The 20,754-nt window shown below is 43.1% G+C and overlaps 1 protein-coding gene across 5 annotated transcripts in view; it reads left to right on the top strand.

Annotated features, from left to right (window-relative positions):
* Positions 1-2,032: 2,032 nt before the first annotated feature.
* ints13 (integrator complex subunit 13) overlaps positions 2,033-20,754 on the top strand; it is an 86,630-nt gene continuing 67,908 nt past the window's right edge. Inside the window, exons 1-4 of one of the 5 annotated variants that reach the window (XM_059987725.1) lie at positions 2,033-2,424; positions 6,404-6,490; positions 15,316-15,390; positions 20,526-20,728. In XM_059987725.1, the coding sequence (XP_059843708.1) occupies positions 2,200-2,424; positions 6,404-6,490; positions 15,316-15,390; positions 20,526-20,728 (590 nt within the window). In that variant the 5' untranslated portion in view covers positions 2,033-2,199. The remainder of the gene's footprint in view (positions 2,425-6,403; positions 6,491-15,315; positions 15,391-20,525; positions 20,729-20,754) is intronic. The other 4 variants (XM_059987726.1, XM_059987728.1, XM_059987727.1 and 1 more) reach the window with 4 other exon arrangements.

Below are 20,754 nucleotides of genomic sequence, written 5' to 3'. Positions count from 1 at the left end.
TAATTTCAGACTACTTGTATCATGTAGGAATTTGGAGAAACAACAAATGAATTTTTATTGAATATAATGTGTTTAATTGCATAATGGTGCTGATGCTTTGCAATAGTTCAACTAAGTTAAAAATATTTTGTTAATGATTTTTATTTGTACTCAGTGTCTGGAGCTTCTTGCTAAAGTGTCCAACAATAATTCACCAGCAATGATGGATTCCAGTTGAGATGGTATCTTTTCTCCATCACCGCAATGTCCTGGTGAAACCTTTCACCATGCTCGTCACTAACAGCACCAAGATTTGCAGGGAAGAAGTCTAAATGGGAATGCAGAAAATGAATCTTCAGTGACATGTTGCATTTCATGGTTTTATATGTTTGAAGCATGCTTTCAACCAGCTGCATGTAGTTTGGTGCTCTGTAGATGCCGAGAAAAATTTCAACAACTTCCTTGAATGCCTTCCATGTGATTTTCTCCGGTCCCACTAGAAATTCTTCAAATTGCCTGTCATTGATGACCTGTTTGATTTGTGGACCAACAAAAATGCTTTTCTTAATCTTGGCATCAGTTATTTTGGGAAGCATCTGTCTCAAATATCAAAATCCTTCAGAGATTTTTGTGCCTGGTGATAGCAAATTCCATCCTTACAGTTGTAACACCCAGGGCTGTCGGCTTGTGTTTGTCTAGGGGAAAATCCATCCACCCGCCAAACCATGTCTCCCATTTGCATGGATGCTGTGAAATGCACACTGGTACAAACTCGCACACACAATATCAGACAGCACACAATGTATGTTTACAGAGTACACTTTATAAATCTTACTGGAACTAGGCAATTAATAGTGATATGATATAAAAAGAAAAGAAAAAAAGGCACCAAAACTTATCAGAGTTCAATCAATTTGTGCACAACCATTGGAGCTCAATTATCAAAGCCTTTGGTCCACCATTTGATCTCCTCTGACCTCCTCGACCCGCCGCCTGGGACCAACCTCAGTGGTCGACCAGAGTGCGTCCGGCTCATCCTTCCTCTTCGGTTCTCCTCCCAAAAATCCCGCACACTCACTCCAGGTTCCCACACATACAGATATTACAACATTGCTTCCATTGGTTAGTTCCTCCATTATCAAATAATTACAACCTAAACATTCCAACTAAACAGAGCCTTACCTCACCAGTTACCCACAAAGAAGCCATTTCATTATAACGCTACAGAGAAGCCATTTTATATAAGCAGTTAACAGTTAACATTTACAGTTAATAATCTGAGAACCCTACACAGTCCTGAAGCCAATAATTATTACTAAACCTGTCCTGCCATGCAGCAGCCACACGGCCTAAGCATGTCCAAGCATGCCTGAACAAGATAGGAAACTTTTCAGCTTACAGTGTAGACAACATTTTAATTGACTTAACATACGTTTATTAAAAATGGTGCACGATAGGGAAATTTCATGCTGATTTTCATGATCAGTAGCCCAAAATTCATAAGATATACCTAAAGGTATTCAGGAAGCAAAATCTTTGTTGTCCAGTGTAATTTGTGCAGAATATAGTGTTGCAGTTAGAGAGAAACTTGGGGTGTACGTAGACAAATGAAGTGCAGGTTCTCCACGAGGTAGATTGCGTTTATCAAGGATTAATGTTTCAATGTGAAGCTCCTTTATCAGGACAGTACTAGGCAGACTGGGCAGCTTGTGTGAAAAAGGTAAATGGGTCATCTGAACAGCAACTTGTCCTCCTAGAGATGCTGGCCACAATATTCATTATCAGTTAAATATTGCCACCTAGAGATACATTTCTGCACTGCCCTTATTGGAAAATAAAACTGTCAGATGTGCAGCTGAAACCATTTTCACGGCGCAGAAAGTTATCGAGAAGTCTGGAGCACCGGAGAGATAGAGCCCGGTCCCCTCGCTCCCCTCTCTGCACCGGGCGCGCCACCGGCCCGGCGCCAGCGACGCTCGCCCCCGGGCACGTGCGCGCGGCCGACCCCAAACTCAATTATACTCGCTCCCGGCGCGCCATCTTGGAGTTCCCACCGGAAGTTCTCAACACTTCCGTCGTGGCCGAGGATGACGGTTGCCCGGCGACCGCTGCGGTTGGGCCTAAGCGCCGAGGCCTCGTCCGCTGAGGCGGCGGAGCAGAGCCTCCGCTGTGTTCTTTTGTACACTTGCTGACCCGATTCGGGCTCCACGGGAAACCAGGATGAAGCTGTTCTCTGAGGCGCACAAGACGGTGTTCGTGGTAGATCACTGCCCGTACATGGCCGAGTCCTGTCGGCAGACGGTGGAGTTCGACATGTTCACCAAGAACCGGGCCCCGGGCATCATCCCGCTCGCACCCATCGCCAAGTCGCTGTGGACCTGTGCCGTGGAGTCGGCCATGGAGTACTGCCGCATCATGTACGACATCTTCCCGACCAGGAAACTGGTGAGAGACGCCACCCGCAACAGAACTGGAGTAGAGCACGGCTAGGTAGGGGGTGAGGGAGCACCATGGGGTGCAGTCAGGTTGAGGGAGTGCACGAAGAGGGGTCAAGGTGAGGGGACGCTCAGAGAGGGAAACAGGGCAAGGGACAGGAGGGGGCATTGGGGATGTAGGATGAGGCGGGAGGGGGCGTTGGGGATGTAGGATGAGGCGGGAGGGGGCGTTGGGGATGTAGGATGAGGCGGGAGGGGGCGTTGGAGATGTAGGATGAGGCGGGGGGCGTTGGGGAAGTAGGATGAGGCGGGAGGGGGCGTTGGGGATGTAGGATGAGGCGGGAGGGGGCGTTGGGGATGTAGGATGAGGCGGGAGGGGGCGTTGGGGATGTAGGATGAGGCGGGAGGGGGCGTTGGGGATGTAGGATGAGGCAGGAGGGGGCGTTGGGGATGTAGGATGAGGCGGGGGGCGTTGGGGATGTAGGATGAGGCGGGAGGGGGAGTTGGGGATGTAGGATGAGGCGGGAGGGGGCGTTGGGGATGTAGGATGAGGCGGGAGGGGGCGTTGGGGATGTAGGATGAGGCGGGAGGGGGCGTTGGGGATGTAGGATGAGGCGGGAGGGGGCGTTGGGGATGTAGGATGAGGCGGGAGGGGGAGTTGGGGATGTAGGATGAGGCGGGAGGGGGCGTTGGGGATGTAGGATGAGGCGGGAGGGAGCGTTGGGGATGTAGGATGAGGCGGGAGGGGGCGTTGGGGATGTAGGATGAGGCGGGAGGGGGCGTTGGGGATGTAGGATGAGGCGGGAGGGGGAGTTGGGGATGTAGGATGAGGCGGGAGGGGGCGTTGGGGATGTAGGATGAGGCGGGAGGGGGCGTTGGGGATGTAGGATGAGGCGGGAGGGGGCGTTGGGGATGTAGGATGAGGCGGGAGGGGGCGTTGGGGATGTAGGATGAGGCGGGAGGGGGCGTTGGGGATGTAGGATGAGGCGGGAGGGGGCGTTGGGGATGTAGGATGAGGCGGGAGGGGGCGTTGGGGATGTAGGATGAGGCGGGAGGGGGAGTTGGGGATGTAGGATGAGGCGGGAGGGGGCGTTGGAGATGTAGGATGAGGCGGGAGGGGGCGTTGGAGATGTAGGATGAGGCGGGGGGTGTTGGGGATGTAGGATGAGGCGGGAGGGGGCGTTGGGGATGTAGGATGAGGCGGGAGGGGGCGTTGGGGAAGTAGGATGAGGCGGGAGGGGGCGTTGGGGAAGTAGGATGAGGCGGGAGGGGGCGTTGGGGATGTAGGATGAGGCGGGAGGGGGCGTTGGGGATGTAGGATGAGGCGGGAGGGGGCGTTGGGGATGTAGGATGAGGCGGGAGGGGGCGTTGGAGATGTAGGATGAGGCGGGGGGTGTTGGGGATGTAGGATGAGGCGGGAGGGGGCGTTGGGGATGTAGGATGAGGCGGGAGGGGGCGTTGGGGAAGTAGGATGAGGCGGGAGGGGGCGTTGGGGAAGTAGGATGAGGCGGGAGGGGGCGTTGGGGATGTAGGATGAGGCGGGAGGGGGCGTTGGGGATGTAGGATGAGGCGGGAGGGGGCGTTGGGGATGTAGGATGAGGCGGGAGGGGGCGTTGGGGATGTAGGATGAGGCGGGAGGGGGCGTTGGAGATGTAGGATGAGGCGGGGGGTGTTGGGGATGTAGGATGAGGCGGGAGGGGGCGTTGGAGATGTAGGATGAGGCGGAGGGTGTTGGGGATGTAGGATGAGGCGGAGGGCGTTGGGGATGTAGGATGAGGCGGGGGGCGTTGGGGATGTAGGATGAGGCGGGGGGCGTTGGGGATGTAGGATGAGGCGGAGGGCGTTGGGGATGTAGGATGAGCGGGAGGGGGCATTGGGGATTAGGATGAGGCGGGAGGGGGCGTTGGGGATGTAGGATGAGGCAGGAGGGGGCGTTGGGGATGTAGGATGAGGCGGGGGGTGTTGTGGATGTAGGATGAGGCGGGAGGGGGCGTTGGGGATGTAGGATGAGGCGGGGGGCGTTGGGGATGTAGGATGAGGCGGGAGGGGGCGTTGGGGATGTAGGATGAGCGGGAGGGGGCATTGGGGATTAGGATGAGGCGGGAGGGGGCGTTGGGGATGTAGGATGAGCGGGAGGGGGCATTGGGGATTAGGATGAGGCGGGAGGGGGCGTTGGGGATGTAGGATGAGGCAGGAGGGGGCGTTGGGGATGTAGGATGAGGCGGGAGGGGGAGTTGGGGTTGTAGGATGAGGTGGCAGGGTGTATTGGGAGCGTGTGTAGAGTGAGTGGGGTCTAAGATGAGTGTGTACATCTTAGGGGTGTACTCTTTAAGGTGAGGTGGAAGTGTGGGTTTTTTTAGGACAAGGCTAGAGTATATGTGTGTGTGTGTATATGTGGGGTCTAGGATGAGGTGGGATCATAGACTATTTGAAAGAGTGGGAGGGGGAAATTAATCTCTGTCAAGTGTGAGGGATTGGTTGATGTTGTCTTGGAGTGTAGGCTTGGGTGTTGGGAATGGATGAGCAGTGTATCATTACAATCCGGGTGATGAATAGAGGTCAGGAATGCAGCTGATGATCTGTGGAAATGGAGGATGTGCCGGGATCAGGGATGCAGCTGTGGCTGGAGGCCAGGGCCAGGGGAATTGTTGGGGAGCTGACTTGGGGTTAGTGAGTCAGTGGTCTGCATTGCAGGTGAATGGGACAGTGGTTTTGTTAGTAGTTAGAGAACAGTCATTGTGGCACACTTTTCAGGCAGGGCAGGGGTGTTGTTTTACAGAGACTGGAAAATAGCATTTTGACAGTGTGGAAGAAAGGTCAAGATTTGGGTTATGGGATGGTGGAAAGAGTTCCAGGATTACTGATGAGGAATTATTTCAAAGGCATGAGCTCTGCATTGTCAACTCATAAGTTGCTCATTTTTGACAGCAGTCATCAATGTGCCCTGCTGAAGGACATGCAATGTTAGTAGTTCGATGGATAAGGAAAACTCTTCTGTGGCTGATAATGTGCTGAAGTATCATTTTACTGTAACATCTCAGTCAGTAGCTTGGCATTTGAAAGATAGCACAGGCTGGCTTTATTCTTCAGTTCTAAGTATATGTGTTGGGATGGTTTAAAAATTGTGGGAGATGAACTGAGCAATCAACTGCAAAAGTAGTTAACAGTGTTTGATATAAAATCATTGTATTGCTGATGGCTGAAATGTGTGAGGCATAATTTTGTACATTTTATTTCTTTTTCAGCAGCGTGTAGATCAGTTAAAGAACTACCAACAAATGGGTTCTCTGTTTTAATCAATAAAACTCTTGTAATTCTTGCAAATAGAGGTTAAAATATTTTCCTGCTCTTCCTGTGGCAATGCTCATGATTTAAAGATTCTCAATACTGGATTATTAATAAGGTGTGAGTTAATTTTGGTGTTTACAAGGTGAAATTGCTGTGCGTCGATATTGAAAGCTTTGCTCACTTACAAGTCTCCCTGGAGGCTCACAACACTACTTATAGGATACTTAAATTGTGCAGTAAATTTTTATTGTTTTAAATTTAACTAAGTGGGTAGAGGGATAGGCTGGGATTGGATCAAAAAAGATTTAATGAAAAAGAGTTAATTGTACGGATGTTAACAATGTGTGGGCTGGGGGGGAGGTGGGAGGGGATAACAGTTCATTCACTTGAATGTTTGAGAAAAATAGCAAAGAATTGAGGATTATTTAAAAATCAAATTTTGGTCTGTATGGTTGAATCAGTTTTTATCATTCAGAATGGGAATTGAATACAACAATTAAAGGAAAATTTACTGGTCTATGGGGAAGAAGGTGAGTGGGATGAGTTGATTGGGTAAAGGTACAATAGAACAAAGGTAGTCTTTACACTACCGAAATATGCATTGGACTGTGGTGTGCTTCCTGGAGTGCTGACATTCCATTTTGAAGATATTACAATTCGTGCATAAAATATGTTCTATTTAATTTCCCTGTGTATCTCAGCCAGCAACATTAAGCAGCATGATGTCAGCATCTGGTGACCAAAGGCTGCTAACAGTTGCTCCAAAGCAATTAATGGGTGCAACCAGGGTAAGTAAAAATAAATGTCCATTAAGACTCTTTGATATGTACTGAATTGAAATGGAATAATTAACAATGGAAACATGAGAATTTAGAGCCTGGACAAAGGCTCAGTATTTAGTTTCTAACTTGTAAACAGGCAATTTCATAAAGAAGGGTTATCGGAGTAAAGTTAGATGTGGGTGGGGATGTAAACCAGATGGAGATGTTTCAGTTACTTAATACACATGTCTAATTAATACAAAAATTGTAATTGCTGAATAAGGAAACATTGTTGCCTGTTGCAGTCCCTGACAAATCTAATTTTGGATCAAAATGTTAACCAACAGTAATTACAAAACAAATAGCCCATAATTTGAGGGTAATTTTGAGTATTGGTTATGTTATTGGATTAGTAATCCGGAGTCCTGGAATAATGATCTAAAATGAAAATTCAGATCCTATCATTTTAAATTTAGGCTTAGTTAATTCACTCAGCAATGAAAAAAATCATAGCAATATTCATGATTTTGAAATTAAACTATGGCAAAAATGTTTCACTATTGTATCTGCTGGGTAAGTGAACCCTTTCATTACATTCCCAATTATTTCATTAATAACTCTGGATACGTCCAGACAAACCAGATCACCAGAGGATGCAACAGAAATAGCTTATGTGCTGTGAGTATGTTCTTTCGTGTTATCAAATATGCACCTGGGATCCATTGAAGAATCAGGTGAAAGTAGGATAAGGCAACTTTTTGCTACTTTCCTTTCCATCTGATTGGTCAGTACCGTTTCATGCTGAACAATCTTTTAGAAGATGCAACAATGGTACTCTGAGTGGGGGCAGTTCACACCCTACCATCAAGAAAGACTTAATACCATCACTCATAGTCAAAGGGTTGAGCTTTGAAATTCGTTGCTGCTATACTGATTTTGCAGCACCAGGTGAGAGACTCACCATGAGGTTCAAAACCTGTTTGATCTCATCTACTTTAATCCAGCTTTTGTAGCTGCTATTGACCTTGAAACACTGGGAGTGACCATGCCAAGCAGTTGACTTGTATCAAAGTTGGGAGAGCTGTTCCACAGAGCAGCCCAGAAACTGGCTAATATGTTGTACTTATTAATCAATACTTTTTGGTCAATGATTCAAGCGCTTCCATCATCACCTGTGTATATGGCCTGTACCACCGGCAGGTAGCATGCAGAAAAGGTTGACTCAGTTGTGTAGAAATGGCCATGAGAATCCTAAAATCACATTGAGATTGCCCTTCATGTGCAGTCCAGCTATGTTAACAGGAATACAAAACAGTCATGAGGCATCAACAGCAGTAGCATTGCATTCCACCACATTTACCCTTGGCTGCAAGTTCTCTAACCTGGTATATGCCTTGTTCAAACATTGACGGCTAGAAATATAACCAGCTGTAGATCAGTGTCTAAGGTGTCAGTACATGCTAGAGGCTGCATTATGCAAACAGAAAGCCAAACTGTAATGTGCATTCTTTATGTCCTAAGTAGCAGAAGCAACGTTATTGAAATAGAGAAGCAAACCTACTCTCAAACAAACAGGTTAAAGCTGTAAAGGCCCATCCCTAAATTGGTGGTATATACTTATAGAACATGAAGGAGAAAAGGATGCCATGGATGTCCCCAGCCTTAGAAGGTGACAGTAATCCCAGAAATGGGATTGGAAATATTTCCTCAACGGCTTCTAGCATTAAGGAAACCAGTCTACTTGACTCACTGTGCTCTGTAACAAAAAATTGTGTTGCAATTAGTGAAGCTTTGGCAGGTTGCTCAGGTATAACCCTGGCACTGTCATACAAGTGATATGGTGGAACATCATAAAAGGCAGGATCTGTTCAGTCTGACAAGCTACCAGCCCTTCAGTCTATTTTTATTTACATGCTCAGATTGTTTTACTTGATTCAAGTGTTTTACCACCTTTGACCAAAAACGAGAAAACAGCCAGCTGGGATGAGAGTACTGCTCATAGCGTCATGTGCAAATGCGGTGTTTTAAAAGTAGAATCAATGGGGAAAACTCAACTAGATGGAGTCAGATTTGGTGCAAAATGAAGATGGAGGCTAGTCAGGTTAGCTGCAGGACATTGCTTTTTAAGTTCCTCAGTGCTGTACCCAACCAACTGCATCTTTTGAGACCTGGGTATAGGGGTATTTGATGATATTGTACTTTGTTGAATTCAGTGCAGCTCCTGATATGGTAGAGCTGCTTGTGCCGGCACGTGGGATGGCATTCAAATTTATGCTGATAAATGACAATAATAGCATTCACATGAGTACCAGCCAGTAATCATTACTAATGAAAGAATCTAGCTCCTCACAGTGACATTTAGTGAGGTGTTAACAATCTGCCATCAATAACCTTGGGTAATCAGTAACAATTATCTAGTGCATTATGGCAAAACAAATGAACAAGTGACTCTTAGCAATCCTTTTCCAGGACATAAGCGAAAGTATGATGATGTATGTTGTACTTACCTGAATGGAGTTTCAGCAACATTAATCAAGTTTGTTGCCATCCAAAACAAGTCCATTTGATTGGCACTGCATTCATTCTCTCCCACCCCCCCAGTCCATAATTATCCATTCCCCATTAACAGCATACTTTAGCTGCAGTTCTGTCTTCGTGATGGACTTCAGCAACTTTTCGAGGCTTTAACTCTCAAGCCTGCATCACCTATCATCCACATTGTTATGGGAAGCAGGTATATGGAAACATTAGTATTCTTAAGTTTTACACAATCCTGACTCAGAAGTATAATGCTGTTCCATCTTCAGTCACTGGGTGAAAATTCCCTATCTACTGCCTTTGGGGCCTACATTTGCTGCAATTCAAGAACCTGACTCTTCACCAAAATAAAATTTAAAATGGTAATAACTGCTGGTCCTGCTGGTGTCACCCAGTGTCTTGTAAGATGCACTACAAAAAGAGTGTGCAAATGACAAGTTTTCATTATATAGTAACCTTTTTTGGAAATGTTTATTCTTTTGGTCCTAAGATACACTTTTGGCTGTTGGACCAAGCACCAAAGTACTGGAGGAACTCACTGGGTCAGGTATCATCTGTGGAAGCAAAAGAGCAATGTTTTGTATCAAGATCCTGCGTTAGGACTCGTCCCACAGCATATCCACTGCTTGCCTCCAGGCCAGATCCCCAGATGAAAATAGTTGGTTGTATTGTGCAGTCTTCTTTAAAAATGGAACTTTGATATTGGTACACATAATTCACTCGTTTTTGGAAGCCTTCATCCAATTCTTAACCTTAAGCTGCAAGGACATATGGTTAGAGTTAGTAAGTGTGGGAATCCTATGTTTGCTCCGGAAATGTGTGAGACTTGTTGGCTGCCCCCAGCACAGTCCTCACTGATTTGATTTAATGTATTTCACTGTATGTTTTGATATACATGTGACAAATAAAAATGATCTTTAAATCTTCACCGTATCTTTTTTACTTGAGATCAATTTTTTTTGTGTGGAGTATCTTGTATAACAGCAATTTAATGGTGATGGCTGCAGTAAACAATTGTTGTATTATTACTTGATTATAGATCCAGTGTAAGTGTTCTGCAAAATTCAGACTTACCACCTCTGTTAATTCTTTGGCAGGATTTGCTAAAATGGCCATATCTTTACCTCTGGCCCCCCTCTCTGCTTTCCTTCTGTGATTCCCTTGTTCATTCATCCCTTCGCTGTTGAGCAGTGAATGGTATGCCGTGTTAAGCCAGATCTGAGGATTATCAGTCCAGTAACATAACCACTACGTTGCATTTGTTAGAGATATTAAATATAGTTGACAAATATTTGTTTGAATTTTGGGACAAATTACATTTTTGAAATTAAGTAGCCAAAAATAAAAGTGAACAAACTTCTCTAACAAGTATTTTACATATATTAATAACTAATGTGGAGGAGCTCATGACTGTTTCCACCAGTGTGCTCTATGTACTTGCCAAAATGATATTTTAATGGTTTCTTCTGTAACTGTTATGTAATATAAAATGCTTTGGATTGTTTCTGATGTTCCTATGGTTAAACATATTCACTTGTGTTTCAAAAATGCTATGCAATATATAAGATGAGTAAATGACCAGAAGTAGCCATTCTTTGTTGCATAGATGATTTTGTAGATTTTTAGGCTGCAGTGTTAACATGTTTCAGTATTTTCCTCATTTCTTCAAAACTGTCATTACCCCACAGTTATTGCCAGAGTTCAATGTACTCTCTATAACATTTTCTGGGATCTTTGAATTGTATAGCCTGGCAACTTATAAAACCTTTTTGGTTTTCCTGCTCGATTGTTTATTTTAGTTGTTTCCTTTAATTGGGGTGTTAAATTATTAGTTGTTGTATATCATGTCAGCCTTTCACTGTAATAGATATTTTCAGTCTAACAGTTGATTTTCTACTTCTCCACTAAACTGGCATGCGCTGCAGTTATCCATAAGACAAAGGAGCAGAAGTCGGCCATTCGGCCCATGGAGTCTGCTCCGCCATTTTATCATGAGCTGATCCAGTCTCCTCTTTAGTCCCATTCCCCTGCCTTCTCGCCATAACCTTTGATGCCCTAACTGCTCAGATACCTATTAATTTCTGCCTTAAATACACCCAGTGACCCGGCCTCCACTGCCGCCTGTGGCAACAAATTCCACAGATTCACCACCCTCTAGCTAAAAAAATTTTTTCGCATCTCCGTTCTGAATGGGCGCCCCGCAATTCTCACGTCATGTCCTCTCATACTAGACTCCCCCACCATGAGAAACAATTTTGCCACATCTACTCTGTCCATGCCTTTCAACATTCAAAATGTTTCTATGAGGTTCCCCCTCATTCTTCTAAACTCCAAGGAGTACAGTCCAAGAGTGGTCAAATGTTCCTCATATGTTAACCCTCTCATTCCCAGAATCATTCTAGTGAATCTTCTCTGAACCCTGTCCAACGTCAGCACATCCTTTCTTAAATAAGGAGCCCAAAACTGGACACAGTATTCCAAGTGAGGTCTTACCAGTGCTGTATAGAGCCTCAACATCACATCACTGCTCCTATACTCTATTCCTCTTGAAATGAATGCCAACATTGCATTCGCCTTCTTCACCACTGACTCAACCTGGAGGTTAACCTTAAGGGTATCCTGCATGAGAACTCCCAAGTCCTGTTGCATCTCAGAACTTTGAATTCTCTCCCCATTTAAATAATAGTCTGCTCGTTTATTTCTTCTACCAAAGTGCATGACCATACACTTTCTGACATTATAATTCATTTGCCACTTCTTTGCCCATTCCCCCAATCTATCCAAGTCTCCCTGCAGACTCTCTGTTTCCTCAGCACTACTGGCCCCTCCACGTATCTTTGTATCATCAGCAAACTTAGCCACAAAGCCATCTATTCCATAATCCAAATCGTTGATATACAACGTAAAAAGAAGGGGCCCCAACACGGACCCCTGCAGAACACCACTGGTAACTGGCAGCCAACCAGAATGGGATCCCTTTATTCCCACTCTCTGTTTCCTGCCAATCAACCAACACTCTATGTAACTTTCCTGTAATTCCATGGGCTCTTGTTTAGCAGCCTCATATGCGGCACCTTGTCAAAGGCCTTCTGAAAATCCAAATACACAACATCCACTGCATCTCCCTTGTCTAGCCTGCTTGCAATTTCCTCAAAAAATTGCACTAGGTTTGTCAGGCAGGATTTTCCTTGAAGGAAACCATGCTGCATTCTGCCTATCTTGTCATATGCCTCCAGGTACTCCGTAACCTCATCCTTGACAATCGACTCCAACAACTTCCCAACCACCGATGTCAAGCTAACAGGTTTATAATTTTCTTTTTGCTTCCTTGCCCCCTTCTTAAATAGCAGAGCGACATTTGCAATCTTCCAGTCCTCCGGAACCAGGCCAGAATCTATCGACTTTTGAAAGATCATTGCTAATGCCTCCGCAATCTCCACTGCTACTTCCTTCAGAACATGAGGGTGCATTCCATCTGGTTCAGGAGATTTATCTACCCTTAGACTTCAGCTTCCTGAGTACTTTCTCTGTCGTAATTGTGACTGCGCATATTTCTCTTCCCTGACACCCTTGAATGTCCGGTATATTACTGAAGTCTTCCTCAGTGAAGACTGATGCAAAATACTCGTTCAGTTCCTCCGCCATCTCCTTATCTCTCATTACTATTTCTCCAGCATCATTTTCTACTGGTCCTATATGTACCCTCACCTGTCTTTTACTCTTTATATACTTGAAAAAGCTTTTAGTATCCTCTTTGATATTACTTGCTAGCTTCCTTTCATAGTTCATCTTTTCTCTCTTAATGACCTTCTTGGTTTCCTTTTGTAAGCTTTTAAAAACTTCCCAATCCTCTGTCTTCCCACCAAGTTTTGCTTCTTTGTATGCCCTCTGCTTTGCTTTTACTTTGGCTTTGACTTAATCTTGTCCTTTTTCCATTCGAAAATTTATTTTTCTTTGGAATATATCTGTCTTGCACCTTCCTCACTTCTCGCATAAACTCCAGCTACTGCTGCTCTGCCATCCTTCCCGCTAGTGTCCCTTTCCAGTCATAATTGGCCAGTTCCTCTCTCATGCCACTGTAATTTCCTTTACTCCACTGAAATACTGACACATCGGATTTCGGCTTCTCTTTCTAAAATTTCATAGTGAACTCAATCATGTTGTGATCACTGCCTCCTAAGGGTTCCTTCACTTCCATCTCTCTAATCACCTCTGGTTCATTACACAATACCCAATCCAGTACAGATGATTCCCTAGTGGGCTCAACAACAAGCTGTTCTAAAAAGCCATCTCGTAGACATTCTACAAAATCTCTCTCTTGAGATCCAGTGCTGACCTGATTTTCCCAATCCACTCACATGTTAAAATCCCCTACAATTATCATAACACTGCCCTTCTGGCAAGCCTTTTCTATTTCCTGTTGTAATTTGTAGTCCACATCACTGCAGCTATTTGGAGGCCTGTAGATAACTGCCATCAGGGTCCTTTTACCCCTGCGATTTCTTAGCTCAACCCATAAAGATTCTGTACCTTCCGATCCTAAGTCAACTCTTTCTAACGATTTAATATCATTTCTTACCATTAAAGTCACACCACCCCCTCTACCTAACTGCCTATCCTTCCGATACACCATGTATCCTTGGACGTTCGGCTCCCAGAGACATGCATCCTTTAGCCATGTCTAAGTGATGGCCACAATATCATACCTGCCAATCATACCATACCATATCATATCATATCATATCATATCATACCATACCTGCTGTACGACAAGATCATCCACCTTATTCCTTATGCTGCGTGCATTTAAGTATAACACCTCAAGTTCAGTATTTAGTATGTTTTGCATTGAATGCACTGCAACTCATCCCAATGGCTGCAAATTTGCTCCATCACCTGCCTGTCCTTCCTGACATCCTTACTGCTTACTACCTTAGATCTATTTCTGTTTTCCCTTTCCTCCGCTCCATCATTCCGGTTCCCACCCTTCTGCCAAATTACAAATATTTGTAGTTTAAACCCTCCGTAACAGCTCTATTAAACCTTCCCGCCAGGATGTTCGTTCCCTTAGGATTCAAGTGTAACCTGTCCTTTTTATACAGGTCACACCTGCCCCAAAAGAGGTCCCAATGATCCAGAAACTTGAATCCCTGCTCCTGCTCCAATCCTCAGCCATGCATTTATCCTCCATCTCATTTCATTCCTACTCTCACTGTCGCGTGGCACAGGCAGTAATCCCGAGATTACTACCTTTGCGGTCCTTCTTCTCAACTGCCTTCCTAACTCCCTATATTCTCCTTTCAGGACCTCTTCCCTTTTCTTACCTATGTCATTGGTACCTATATGTACCACGACCTCTGGCTCCTCACCCTCCCACTTCAGGATATCTTGGACACGAGCAGAAACATCCCAGACCCTGGCACTAGGGAGGCAAATTACCATCCAAGCCTCCTGATCGTGTCCACAGAAACGCCTACCTGACCCCCTAACTATCTACTGCCTTCCTCTTCCTTTCCTTACCCTTCTGAGCTGCAGGGCCGGACTCTGTGCCGGAGGCATGGCCACATGTTGCTTCATCAGCTTACCTACACATCTTAGGTGTTTTGTTCAAATTCCAGTGTTAATGATTATTTCCATTTCATCTTCTTAGCAGATGTTTGGCCTTAATCTGACTATTTATGTCCCTGAATTTGAAACTTATTACGTAATAAGCAAAAGCTGTTTTTTTTTGCCAGTACTTCATGGAACCCAGGTAAGTTACAGACCCCGAGGTAGCTTCCGGCCTATCATTATGATGACTCTTTGTTAAATGATCCAAAACTGATTACACAGTAATGCACCTCTATGTAACACAACTTTTTCTTGACTTCAAATTTTGATGAATTGATAGCCAAGTCTGTTTTGGGGGAAGTTGTAATATCCTAATGAAGAGAACCATATTGAAATCCACAAGCTACAGTGTATAGTTGTGTAATCATAACGTCACTGCAGGAGTCAATTGTGAGCAACAGTAGGAACAACTTAGCAAAGAATGAATTTTGCAATGTACTTAATGCTTTCCACACAATATTGTTTTCTGTGCCCAAGAGCATGGATCACTACTTGTTGGAAATAAGACAAATTTGTTTAATCAGTACATGTAATTTGAATGAAACAAGTTGTATCATGTAGGCATATTTTACATTCCCAAAAAATGTTGAAGTTGTACACATGCAACAACCATGTTCTGATGAAAGTTTACAGTATTAATTTATTTTGAAATTAATTCCAGATATTTGTACTTTGTTTAATTTTGGTTTTGATTTTTTTCTCAGGTGAATTTCATTGTAAGTGACTCAAGAGCACATACCCTGAACTCCTGGGGACAAGAAGATCAAAACTTGCAAGAGGTAAAGCAGAACTTTTAAATTTTGGAGTAAGGAGTAAATCCTCTCTGAAAATTGGCTTCAACCTTCTTAATTTTGTATTGTTAATCAATAACAAATTTTAAAGCACTAATCAAGTGAAGTTAACTTTTACCAATTTTCAACAGTAACTATTCTGGCTGCAGATTTAATCAGTTTTTCATTCTAATTTTTTATGTTAAGTATTTGAAATTAAGTTCTACAGCTGCTACAGTTTAATTGCCTAGGCTTCTGGCTGTTTATCCAGTAACTCAGCCACTTTGGTGCTGTACGTTCCATGTACAGAACGCAAACATGGAAAGGTGGTGAACCTCTGGAATTCTTTACTCTAGAAAGTTGTGGAAGTGAGATCATTGGGGATAGTCAAAGAGGAATTGGATGGAACTTTGTGTCATCAGAGAACTGAGTGACATGGGGAACATTTCTTCTTTGGTGGCTCTCCATAGTATTAGTGATGAAACAAGTGGTTTGGAACTCTTACGTTTGTATTAGTAAAGGAGGACCAGGACATGTGAAGTTTTCTGATTGATAGTAGGGTTTTGGAATCACAGAAAAGCAATTAAGTATTTCAATCTAGGGAAATTAAAGATGATTTCCTAGAAGGATAAACTCAAATGGGCTGATGGCATATAACCATATAACAATTACAACACGGAAATGGGCCATCTCAGCCCTTTTAGTCCGTGCCGAACGCTTACACTCACCTAGTCCCACTGGCCCGCACTCAGCCTATAATCCTCTATTCCTTTCCTGTCTATATACCTATCCAATTTCACTTTAAGTGACAATACCGAACCTGCTTCTGCCACTTCTACTGGAAGCCCATTCCACACAGCTACCACTCTCTGAGTAAAGAAATTCCCCCTCGTGTTACCCTTAAACTTTTGCCCCCTAACTCTCAAATCATGTCCTCTTGTTTGAATCTCCCCTACTCTCAATGGAAAAAGCCTATCCAAGTCAACTCGATCTATCCCCCTCATTATTTTAAATACCTCAATCAAGTCCCCCCTCAACCTTCTACGCTCCAAAGAATAAAGACCTGACTTGTTCAGCCTTCCCCTGTAACTTAGGTGCTGAAACCCAGGTAACATTCTAGTAAATCTTCTCTGTACTCTCTCTATTTTGTTGATATCTTTCCTATAATTCAGTGACCAGAACTGTACACAATACTCCAAATTCGGCCTTACCAATGCCTTGTACAATTTTAAAATTATATCCCAACTCCAATACACAGTGCTGTGATTTATAAAGGGCAGCATACCCAAAGCTTTCTTCACCACCCTATCCACATGAGATTCCACCTTCAGGGAACTATGCACCATTATTCCTAGATCACTCTGTTCTGGATGGCATGGAAGGGAGCAAGATCGGTTTAAGATTTCTTCTCATTTTTCATACAAAGCACTGTTAAAACCATTGTAACTTTTTTTAATGAGTTATATCTCACTGTTGGTGACAGATATTTTCAAGAACTCTCAATGTTTGAATGTTGTGACCAAATAAAGAATAAAATTGTCTACCTGCTCCAAAATACGCCATCGTCTTTTATTACACAATGTTTTATTTTCTGACGCTACAGTTCAACCGTTCACACTAAATTTGTATTCTCAGTGAAAATGCAATTTCCATAAACTGAATGAGTGTTCTATTATTGTGAACTACACTCCTGATTGAGGCCATAGGCTCCCCAGTCAACTCTTGCTTCTTGGAAATACCTGAACATATAATGTCAATATGTGTTGGCTAAAGCAAATAACAGACCGAAGCAGTACATTATAGCAAGATAGTGATGGAACTGGCTGTCAGGGAATAACATAGAATCATGGAATTAATTTCAGCATGGTGGACCAATTGGCTCATCTAATCAATGCTAGTTGTTTATAGAGTAACCCCATCAGTTTCATTCCCTTGTTGTTTCCCCACAGCCCTACAAATTATGGTCCAAAAGCTGCCTCTCTAATTGCCTCTTAGAGACTGAGATTTAGCTCCAGCTCTGCCTACAAGCACAATTTAGATCCCAAGTGTTGAATTAAAAAAAAATCCGTCCTCCTGACATGATGTGAAATGTTTCCTCAGTCCTTAAATTGCCTGCCATTAGGAAGAGCTTCCCTTTGTTGCCTTATCTTATTGTATTATAATTTTGTATGCATTCACCAAATCACGTTTCAACCTGCTTTGTTCCAAGGAGGACAACCCTTATTAATCCCTAAATGTGGCAACCAGAAATAGATCCAATTGTCTATTTATGGCATATATTTATCAACGTTACTTCTGTGCAATAGTGTGTTGGGGCAAAGGCATCAACACGGTGATGCCAACTGGCTCAATAAACTGATTTGAAAGGCTGGCTCTGTTATAGGAGTTAAACTGGACACACTGGTAGAAAAAAGGACCCTCCAGAAAATCCTGGCTATTCTGCACGATGTTTCTCATCCTCTACATGCCCGTTGGGCTGAACGGAGGAGCACTTTCAGTAAGAGACTTACGGAAACTGCACTGTTCCCTCAGTCATTAGGCTCTATAATGAGCCAGCCTATAGCCAGGGAAGTGATGACCCCCCCCCCCCATTAAGATCATTATTAACCTCTGTTTAAGTTCTGCTTAGCTCTGTTTACCGTACTCTGTTATCACAGATACCCTGTGCAATACTACCGTCACTTCTTATCTGGACAGTGTGAATGTACAGTCATTACTGTATCATGTTAATGGTAATTCTTGCACTATCATCTTATTAATGTGAACCTGTAAAGCTTGTAATTTTTGTCTTGTAAATCTTATATATTTTATTTTTAAGGTAACTTTTTTTATTCTTAATATTTATATACTTGTAATGCTACACTGTAATTTCCTTTGGGATCAATGAAGTATCTATCCATGTATCTGCTTTAGCACTCTATCTTCATTTATGATTCTGAGAATTTGACATACTTTGAATATTGTCTCAATGAAAAGAATTATGTACATGCACATAGATCATTTGCTTCTGCACACCTTTTTGAAATGTGCTATCTAGGCAATATTATTCTTTATGCCAAAATATATCCCCTCAAACTTCTCTGCATTAAGTTTCATCTGCACTTGGCAATCCATTCAGCCAGATTATGTGTGCCCTCTTGCTGTCTGTTGGCCCCTCCTGTTTGGAAACTTAACCCTGCATATCCACATGAAAGGTTTTAATAAGATTAATAAACACCTTGGCCATGAAATTGATCCTGAGGTACTCGGTGTCTCCCATTTACTGTTAAGACCCTATAATTCTGTGGTCCTTGATTTTGCTAAACTACATTTTGTGTTATCAAGTGCCTTATGAATATCCATGCAGACAATATCCTCTGCACTTTCTTCATTTAAAAAACATTACAGTTAGTTAAGCCAGCATGATTTGCCAAACTCTGCTGGCTCTCCTTTACCAACTCAAAATTCTCCTTGATTATTGTTACTAAAGCTTTGATGCACCAAGATTAGACTGACATGCCTGTAGTTACCTAGCATGTTCTTGCACTCCTTTTTTTTGATCAAGGGTGTTTTATTTATCATTTCCCTATCTTATGCCTTCCCATGTTTCAAGAGTTTTGAAGATTATGTATGGCAAGGCCTTTTGCAACTTCTGTCCATCTCTATAAGTATCTCGTCTGGACCTGTATCCTAAGCCTTTGTTTTGTGCTGTTTCATCCTATCCATCTCTACTGGTAGTCCTTCTGTTGACATCTTAGGAGCACCTTGTTACTGATTAAATCAAATAATTGCATGTTTTGTATCCAGAGCTTTTTGTGCCTATGCATAGAGCTCTTTATTTATCCTTGGCTCCAGCCCTTCTCTTTCCCGGTTCCTAATAAAATATAAATAGAAGATTTTTATATTACTTTATGTCTGCTGCCATTTTCCGTCATGAACACCCTCCTTTCATCTTGCTTTGTTCTTTGTTTCTCCATGTAGAGTACTGTATTAAGCTTGGTTCTTGAAGAAGTATTCTGTTACCTAACATGTATCATACATCCTTTGTCTTTTTTTGTCACTCATGGAGTTCTGGTTTTCCCATTGTGGGAATATTACCAAGCCTAAATCTGAAGCATCTGCTCTTCAGTGATTGCCCGTTGTTCCTTCAGTGCTTCATTTACTAATTGTCTTCTGTAATTAAAAGCATCAGTCTACTCATTTTTATCTTTCCCTTTTTTTGGAATGCCTTGTATCCTGAGAGATAAAGTGGTCTGATTTTTTTTCCCTTTTGGAGTTTTGTTTTTATTGCATCATAATTCAACAAAGTTATATGTTTCTGCAGTGGCCAGGGAAGCAAAGATAATGTGTAACTTAAAAAAGCTTAAGAACCTTAGTTTTCCTAATGGAGGAGTAAGAATGCAAGACCATGGAAGTTAAGTCTTCATTCTCCATTGACTAGAATTTTACAACTTACAATTTTGTGTCCACTTCAAACATAGAAATCCAAAAGGAGCTTGTCAGTGTGGATCTTGAACTGTTTTCACTGACAGAAAGGTCACCAACAAGGGACATAGTTATAAATTAAAGGGCCAATTGTCAGAAATAGGGGCACAAAGAACTGTCTTCAGAGAGAGTAGTGAATCTTCGGAATTCTTTATCCCAGAGGTTATTGGAAACCAAATCACTTGAGGTAGAGATAGATAAGTTTTTGAAAAATTGAGGGCCATAGGAACTTCCACAGAAGAGGAGTCAAAGCCAGCATAGATCACCTATGTTCATATAGAAACATTGGCTCAGCTTGAGAGGCCCTGCAGCCTATTCCTGCTCCTCTTGTGTTTATTTCTGAGCAGTGCATATTAAGGGAGTGTGTAAAAAGCAAATTGTTTTCACTGTTTCAAAGCACATGGGAAATAGAAATGAAGGTGTTGAGGAAGTCCAATGGAGAACAGAAAATTACAGAAATTGAGAAAGTGTGAGGGAATGAGGTTAATTGTTTGCTTTGCAAAGTAGCTGACAGATGCTGTGTTTGAGTGTTCTCCTTCCACACTTCAGAATTCATTCCACATTTTTCTGAAATAACTATTCTTTGCTTGGTCAGCTCTGTATAAAATATGGAAACTCTAATCTAAGTGTTTTGTCATTTATCAAAAATAAGACAATGATAGATTTCTTCTCCTTAACAGCTAATGGCAGCCCTTGCAGCTGTTGGGCCTCCCAATCCTCGCATGGACCCAGAATGCTGCAGTGTACTGCATGGCTTAGTTGAAGCAGTCGAGGTCCTATGTAAATGTACAGATTATCAGCATGAAGCTCGAACTACTTTAATGGAGAATGCAGACCGTGTCAGCAATCGTGGACGTATCATCTGCATAACTAATGCCAAAAGGTGTGTTGGTTAGCATCTAGTGATAA

This window comes from Hypanus sabinus, chromosome 13, assembly GCF_030144855.1.
Source record: "Hypanus sabinus isolate sHypSab1 chromosome 13, sHypSab1.hap1, whole genome shotgun sequence".
Lineage (NCBI taxonomy): Eukaryota > Metazoa > Chordata > Chondrichthyes > Myliobatiformes > Dasyatidae > Hypanus > Hypanus sabinus.
The sequence above is the reverse complement of the archived record's forward strand: the minus strand, read 5'-3'. Positions and strand labels throughout refer to the sequence as shown.